The sequence below is a fragment of the Polyodon spathula genome, chromosome 14 (assembly GCF_017654505.1).
Source record: "Polyodon spathula isolate WHYD16114869_AA chromosome 14, ASM1765450v1, whole genome shotgun sequence".
NCBI classification, from domain to species: Eukaryota; Metazoa; Chordata; class Actinopteri; order Acipenseriformes; family Polyodontidae; genus Polyodon; species Polyodon spathula.
In genome coordinates this window covers 316,096-324,397 of record NC_054547.1, presented here as the reverse complement: position 1 = coordinate 324,397, position 8,302 = coordinate 316,096, and the positions used below count along the sequence as shown (strand labels likewise).

Below are 8,302 nucleotides of genomic sequence, written 5' to 3'. Positions count from 1 at the left end.
CCTGGGACCAGACTCCCTGCATATTTCAGTAAACCTGGCAGCTGATTGAAGGAAAGGACTCTGTGCATTTCCTAGAATCTACTTACTCACCATCATTTTTTAAGTTACTTCACATTGTATAACCTATTGTTTTGTGATACAAGGTTTTGAGTTTTGTTTTCTGCACCAACCAACACTGGAACAAAATATTCCACAAATGATCCGTCCTTCAGACGAGACGTAAAAGAGAGTTCCTATTGCAAGTGACCGTGCGGCAGCAGCTGATGCACAGTCCACCCCCCCACCCCCGAGTCTGTAAATCTCCTCATCCCAGATAAAAATAGAAAGAGTGCAGGTGTGACGCCCCCCTCGCTCCTGCATTTCAAACCCCAGCACTGAGGGAGTCTTCCTTGTGTGTTACACCAGAACAGGGCACAGCCAAAAATGGGCAAGTAACATGAACAAGACATGTGCCTTGGAGCACACACTGGCACTGCCAACATACAACCGACAAGCCCCACAAACACATTCCTAATAAGAATACTACTAGCATCAAAGTCTCTTGCCATTATTTTTGATTAGTAAGAGAACAGAACACATGTTCTTGTTTTGAGAAATTCAGCCCACACACAGACATCTGTTTACAGCTTATTATTTTATTAGTTTCTGTAATCAAACCAAAAAAAAAACAAACAGATAATGCAAGTAAGACGGTACATAGTGAATAGAGCGATTAACCCTGTACAAACGAAAGAGAACGAGCATGGCTGCTCCAATGTGTCTCTGTACAGTGCCAATGGGGTCACTCAGTACTTGGGGATACCAGTCTGCCAAATCAGGCAGGACCAATAGAGGAAGGAGCATTCGTAATAGTAACTAGAAGTGAATATAAAAGACGAGAGAGAGAGAGACAGACTCACAGGCCTGGCCAGGAGATCTCCTTCTGCACACAATGCAGCCTCAACTCTCATCCCAGGGTCTGCCTCAGTGAAAGGAGTTTCATTGTATGTGTGAGTGTGCAAGTGTGGATGCGACAGTGTTCTTGAATCTCTACAGTCTTCATTAACATCCCCTTCATGTCTGAAAGGCGCAGTGCGGTCCTCCTCTTCCTCCTCCTCCTCCTGTTATTTGGTCTCCTCTGGTTTGATGGCCTGCGGTTTGATGGGCCCGGTCCGGACAGGTTTGGAGCCGGGGGTAGTGAAGGAGGGGGACTGGGAGGACCCCTTATCCCCCTCGTGCCCCAGGGAGAGGGGCTGTGGTGCGAAGCTCTCGGAGGGCTGTTGGCTCCCGTCGGAGGGTTTGCTCAGAGCGGGCTTGTGCTGCTGCTGCTCAGAGAAGAACTTGTGAGTGGACTGGAGCACCTCAGCGCGCTGCTTCGCCTGGGAGAGGGAGCACGACTTGAGACATGCAAAGAAATCATGACCCTTCACTAATGAGGAGCATCGCTAGGCACTCCCCCTAGAACCCACAGCCAAGGAGCAAGCAACTAACTGTCTCTTATCAGCAATACCTTGCTCATGTATCCTGGTGCACTGTGAAACATTGTGTGCCTTTCAAAACAGAGAATTCCCCACAAATTAAAACATTACAAATCTAAAATCACTTTACTGCTGAGCAGACTGAGCCATTATTTATTATTTTTATTTTTTTAATACAGTGGACACCAACCTTGAGATCCTGCTCTGCCTTGAGCAAGGCCTGGTTTCCGCGGGGTCCCATGGGGGACCCAGGGGGCCCACGGCTCATGTACTGTGGGCGGGGGTGACTCATGAGGGAGGGGGACATTGGGGGACCCACAGACGTCCGCTGCACCCCCGGGTTGAAAGAACTGCCATGGGGAGGCCTCACCATGGGAGGCACCAGGCTGGGCTGAGACATCATCTGGGGAGAGAAGCAGAGACACAGGATCAACCAGCAGGGAGTGTCAGAGCCAGGCAGGGATCAGGAGGGAGGGAGTGTCAGAGCCAGGCAGGGATCAGGGGGGAGGGAGTGTCAGAGCCAGGCAGGGATCAGGGGGGAGGGAGTGTCAGAGCCAGGCAGGGATCAGGAGGGAGCGAGTGTCAGAGCCAGGCAGGGATCAGGGGGGAGCGAGTGTCAGAGCCAGGCAGGGATCAGGGGGGAGCGAGTGTCAGAGCCAGGCAGGGATCAGGGGGGAGCGAGTGTCAGAGCCAGGCAGGGATCAGGGGGGAGCGAGTGTCAGAGCCAGGCAGGGATCAATCAGAGCACCAGTCATTAGCACTCAAGGGTGGCATGATAACCACCACACTCTTATTTCCATCCCTTGGGCTATACGAGGTTTATTTCCCAGATATAAAGAGCAACAGCAGTTGTGTGGCGTTGCCGTGGCGAGTGCAGCTGTGTTGGGGAGCCCAGTTTCCTACCTGCGGTGTGAACTGTGCCTGGAAGTGCGGGGGCATTCGAACCCCTGCCGCCGCCGCCGCCGCCGCTGCAGACTGGAACTGCTTCTGGTACAAAATGCTGTTCATCTTACTGGACTGGCTGCTGGGACTGGTGGAGCTGGCCCTGGGAATGAGGAGATCAGAGAAGAATCACCGCCAGCCAGCGCCCACACAATCAGACATCAGGGTGAAGACCTGTAACATTACTATCTAGGGCTGGAGCCTCTCCTCTCCATTTCCAAGAGTCTTAAACACACATACAAATAAATCTGCAGGAAGTGGCTTCTTGTAGTTCGGGTGTTTGTTTTTTATGTATGGGTTCCGTTAGTTTTTAAAAGGAGTCTGAACTGCAGTACAGATGTGTTACATATCTTAAAAGGAGTTGCTAAAGTTAACCCTATACCAGCACTTCACGCACAGCAAAGAAAGTAGGACCAGAGTGACACACAGTTGAGTGGAGACAGCCTGGTGAGAGACACTACCCTACACAGTGTTGAAGGCATGGAATGAGTTACCTAGCCATGCTGAATCGCTGGTCTTAAAGGATCCCAGTGATTCAGCTTTACCAGCATGGCTGGGTAACCCATTCCATACCCTTATGAAAGGTACTGCGCTGAAGCTGCTGGGAACCGGACAAGCACCAACAGGCAGAAGAGAAAACGTTTATGTTCTTATGGAATTCTGTGGCAAGTTTAAGACCTGGCCAGGTGCGAGTGAATGGAGACCCAGGTGAGGAAGGTCCTACCTGAAGGGGCCGGAGGTGGGGGTGGTGCTCCTGGCACTGATCGGAGGGGTCCCAGGCTTCATATCCATCCCACTGCCAAACAGCTTCAGGTCCACCTCACACACCTGCACAGGGACAGGCAGACACAGACACATTCAATTACAATCACACAGCTTCAGGTCCACCTCACACACCTGCACAGGGACAGGCAGACACATTCAATTACAATCACACAGCTTCAGGTCCACCTCACACACCTGCACAGGGACAGGCAGACACATTCAATTACAATCACACAGCTTCAGGTCCACCTCACACACCTGCACAGGGACAGGCAGACACACACATCAATTACAATCACACAGCTTCAGGTCCACCTCACACACCTGCACAGGGACAGGCAGACCAGCAGACACATTCAATTACAATCACACAGCTTCAGGTCCACCTCACACACCTGCACAGGGACAGGCAGACACATTCAATTACAATCACACAGCTTCAGGTCCACCTCACACACCTGCACAGGGACAGGCAGACACATTCAATTACAATCACACAGCTTCAGGTCCACCTCACACACCTGCACAGGGACAGGCAGACACATTCAATTACAATCACACAGCTTCAGGTCCACCTCACACACCTGCACAGGGACAGGCAGACACATTCAATTACAATCACACAGCTTCAGGTCCACCTCACACACCTGCACAGGGACAGGCAGACACATTCAATTACAATCACACAGCTTCAGGTCCACCTCACACACCTGCACAGGGACAGGCAGACACATTCAATTACAATCACACAGCTTCAGGTCCACCTCACACACCTGCACAGGGACAGGCAGACACATTCAATTACAATCACACAGCTTCAGGTCCACCTCACACACCTGCACAGGGACAGGCAGACACATTCAATTACAATCACACAGCTTCAGGTCCACCTCACACACCTGCACAGGGACAGGCAGACACATTCAATTACAATCACACAGCTTCAGGTCCACCTCACACACCTGCACAGGGACGGGCAGACACATTCAATTACAATCACACAGCTTCAGGTCCACCTCACACACCTGCACAGGGACGGGCAGACACATTCAATTACAATCACACAGCTTCAGGTCCACCTCACACACCTGCACAGGGACGGGCAGACCAGCAGACACATTCAATTACAATCTCCCATCCTACTCTGCAGTGCAACCTGACCAACGTTGTGGGGCTTTGCTTCAGCAGCCCATATTCCTCTTCTAGTTTAAAGACAATTCAGTTCCAAGGTGCCCGACTATTATTACCTTTTCATTAACCCATTTCTTATTTCAATATTACATTTAAAAGCACAGTGCTCCCTTTATTTGGCTATCTGACCTACAAGTCAAATTTAAAGAAAACGTGAAATACTCAAAACCGTGAATTAGTGAAGGGCCCTTATACAGAACTTGTAGAATTTACTGTCAGAGTGGGCTGACAAGTGAATTAACCAAAAAACTTGAACTGGGCACTATCGATGGAGCGCTGTATAAATAAATGAATGATTTCCCTGGAAGAGCCTGAGTGTCTGTGCCTGGGGGCTGGCTCACCTTGCTGGAAGCCTGCATCATGCTGTGCTGGCTCTGGTTCAGGAGCCCCCGGAAAGGCTGATTGAGCTGAGCCTGTCTGCTGAGGCTCTGTGCCTGAGCCTGGGGGCCCTGCGGCTGCATGGACTGGGGCAGCGCGATGAGGGGCTGGTGGCCCCCCGTCGAGCCAAAGTTAGAAAGGGAGAGCTGGGAGCCCGGGAGAGACACCGTCATCTGGCAGGGAGGCAAGGCATGCCATTACTGTCATTCAGGGAAAGCAGGATGGATATTAACAGAGAGAGTGGGAGGGAGGGTGCCGGGTGCCCGGCTGGGCTGTGCTTACCTGCTGCACGGCTGGGCTGGGGTACTGCCTGGTGCTGTAAAAGCTGCTCTGGCCCGTGTGCGAGTGTGTGGGTACGTTTACCTGCTGCAGGGCAGAGCTGGCAGACTGTGTGGAGCTGTAGTAGCTGCTTTGGCCAGGCTGCCCAGAGTACAAGTTGGAGGGCTGGCTCAGTCCCTGGCGTGCCTGCAACACAAAGGCAAAGTGTGATCAGGGCTTAGTCCTACATCCTTACACTCACAGCCTGAAGGACAAGGTGCCCTCTCCTCTCCACTCCCTTTAAACAATACCTAAGATTGCCAATGCAAGATCCGACCTAGGAGCCTGCAGCACTGCCCCTTCCCAGTCATTTAAACACATCAGTAAATACAAGACAACTTGACTGAACAACAAGTCACTTTACTAGCATTTTATCATGTCTAGTTTCTGCCCAGGACTGAATGTCAAGAGCATGTGGAAGGCATTAAGAAAAATATTTCTAGTCTCTCGTTTAATTTATTAGTGTTTCTAAATTTCCAGGTCAGGACGCACACTCACACATAATATTTGCTGGCTAGTGCCTGGCTGCAGCCAGTGCCACTGTCCCTGGTTCTTCACGTTGCTACTGACTTCCCAGGCCACCCTCTCCCCATCCCTCCTCCTACCTGTAAGAGGTGTGTGTGGGTGTCCATGAATTGCGAGCCCCCCAGGCCGGACGGCTGGTTGAGCTGGGGCTCGAAGAGGATGGGGATGTGTTGGGTGCTGGAGGTCTGCTGGAAGGCCAGGCCAGACTGAGCCTTGCTGAGATCGGAGGGCTGCACGCCGGGGTAGCTGTGCAGCGCGGTCCCCGACAGCATCATGGGGGAGTGCTGGCCAGCCCCAGACAGAACCACCGGCGAGGGCTGAGACAGGCTGTTCTGCAAGAACGCCTGCTGGGACCTGCAGGACAGTCAAACAGGACGGGATTAAATCAATACTCACAGTAACACTTACATGTTTAAATGATTAATCAAGTTATACACACAGCCACACACACACATATCATCTCTCTAGCTCTTACACTGGCTGCTGTTAACTGACACACTACAACATTCATGCAGGGGAGACTACATGCTCACATCACTCATGTGTTCATGTTAATGAATACTGAATCAGCACCTTCATGCTGCACACATCCTGCTGTATAAACACTACAGCTGGCCTCTACTTGACAAAGTCAGCCTTCCAGTCCTGGTCTTTGTATCAACGCTGTTACAAATTGTTTAACTGATTCAATGAAACCTCCATCCAGACCCTGAAGTAGTTATCTGTCTAATTTTACCTGTTAAACCTGGAGTGGAACGGCCCTCCAGGACCGTAATTGGACAGCCTTGTCTGACGATGTTAAACATTCTAACCGTTTTAACACTTAGCTAAGCACTGAGCCGTTCCCACCCCCAGTGCACTAACACTTAGCTAAGCTCTGAGCCGTTCCCACCCCCAGTGCACTAACACTTAGCTAAGCTCTGAGCCGTTCCCACCCCCAGTGCACTAACACTTAGCTAAGCACTGAGCCGTTCCCACCCCCAGTGCACTAACACTTAGCTAAGCTCTGAGACGTTCTCACCCCCTGTGCACCAAGCTAAGCTCTGACCACCCCCCCCACCCCCCCTGCGTGCAGGGTGCTGTGCTGCTGACCTGTAGGGCTGGTGCAGGGAGGTGCTGAAGAGCTCCTGTGCCTGTGAGACCGGCGGGCCGGTGCCCAGGCCCTGGTGCTGGCCCTGGAGGGGGGCGTAGATGGGGATGGGGATCTGCTGGACCGCAGTGGGCTGCAAGGGAAAATCAAACAATCGAGACTGGGTCTGAGGAGAGCCGTCCCAAACCAGGAGAGAGAAAGAGAGCACAAGTCAATCATCAGGATCACAGCATATCAGCATCATTACTGCACACAGACTGACAGGGGTCACTGCACCTCGTAGCTAAAGCAACGCTTCATACAGTCTAGGCAGAGTCTCTAGTAAAAATGTACGACAAATATACATACATAAATAAAAACACACGTGTGAACAACTCCAGCAATACTGCCATTCTTAAATATTTCAATTGTCTAGACACATTCTTCTATATAAACAAATAAAAATAATTTCCAGCACTAACCACAAACCCCTACAGAAAATTCCCAGACTATGTGCATGTGTATGTATGTAATATATATGTGTGTGTGTGTGTGTGTGTGTGTGTGAACATTGCTCAATGTAAAGCACATGAATACACCACAGTAGAGCCCTAGAGCGAGCAGGCAGGGTTGAAAGAGAGCTGCTATTAGAAACCTTGACAGAGCGTTATAAAACAGGGTCTGAACAGAGCATATAGGAGACAGGATTTCACAGAAAGAACTACAGTGAGTGAAGTGGAGCAGACACACACACTGACAGACAGAGAGGGGTTAGCGCTGCTGACAGAGACACACACACTGACAGACAGAGAGGGGTTAGCGCTGCTGACAGAGACACACACACTGACAGACAGAGAGGGGTTAGCGCTGCTGACAGAGACACACACACTGACAGACAGAGAGGGGTTAGCGCTGCTGACAGAGACAGAGACACACACACTGACAGACAGAGAAGGGTTAGCGCTGCTGACAGAGACACACACACTGACAGACAGAGAGGGGTTAGCGCTGCTAACAGAGACACACACACTGACAGACAGAGAGGGGTTAGCGCTGCTAACAGAGACACACACACTGACAGACAGAGAGGGGTTAGCGCTGCTAACAGAGACACACACACTGACAGACAGAGAGGGGTTAGCGCTGCTAACAGAGACACACACAAGGTTACACACTGAAGAGCTGCGGCTGGCAGTGTCACACACACACACACTCCTCTCTACAGGCTGGGCCTCCAAGTACCTGAGAGAGTCCAGGCTGGAAGCCTTGCTGCTGTGCCAGCGAGGGGTGGCCCAGGCGCGGGGGCTGTGTGCTGAACAGGTGGCTCGTGTCCATGTAGAAGGCAGGGATCTGAGCAGCAGAACCTAACCAAAGGAAAAGGAGCTTTACTTCTCTATTGCTAAAGGTTTCATGGAAACACATGGATGCATTTAAGAAACTTGCTGCTTGTGAAAGAATATAGCGCGCGCTTTTGAGATGAACAACTACGTGAGCAAACCAATGCAGCAGAGAACTACAGCAGAATGGCAATCACTGTGAAAATGAATATAACACTTTAAAAATGACTACATACAGCTATGAACTAGAAATGCTCACTAAGGAGCTTGTGTGCTTTTGTGCTTTGCAATGCCTGCAGTGAGAAAGCGTTGCCCCTGTT

General features: G+C 51.0%; 1 protein-coding gene across 8 annotated transcripts in view; it reads right to left on the bottom strand.

The window, feature by feature from the left end:
• Positions 1–615: 615 nt before the first annotated feature.
• Positions 616–8,302, bottom strand: part of prrc2c (proline-rich coiled-coil 2C) — a 34,190-nt gene continuing 26,503 nt past the window's right edge. For 4 of the 8 annotated variants that reach the window (XM_041269841.1, XM_041269843.1, XM_041269842.1 and 1 more), the window contains exons 26-34: positions 7,888–8,009; positions 6,669–6,853; positions 5,657–5,930; positions 5,016–5,198; positions 4,697–4,906; positions 3,124–3,227; positions 2,361–2,502; positions 1,648–1,860; positions 616–1,358 (exon numbers count right to left, since the gene is read on the bottom strand). In XM_041269841.1, coding sequence (XP_041125775.1) covers positions 1,104–1,358; positions 1,648–1,860; positions 2,361–2,502; positions 3,124–3,227; positions 4,697–4,906; positions 5,016–5,198; positions 5,657–5,930; positions 6,669–6,853; positions 7,888–8,009 — 1,688 coding nt within the window. In that variant the 3' untranslated portion in view covers positions 616–1,103. The remainder of the gene's footprint in view (positions 1,359–1,647; positions 1,861–2,360; positions 2,503–3,123; positions 3,228–4,696; positions 4,907–5,015; positions 5,199–5,656; positions 5,931–6,668; positions 6,854–7,887; positions 8,010–8,302) is intronic. The other 4 variants (XM_041269846.1, XM_041269847.1, XM_041269848.1 and 1 more) reach the window with 2 other exon arrangements.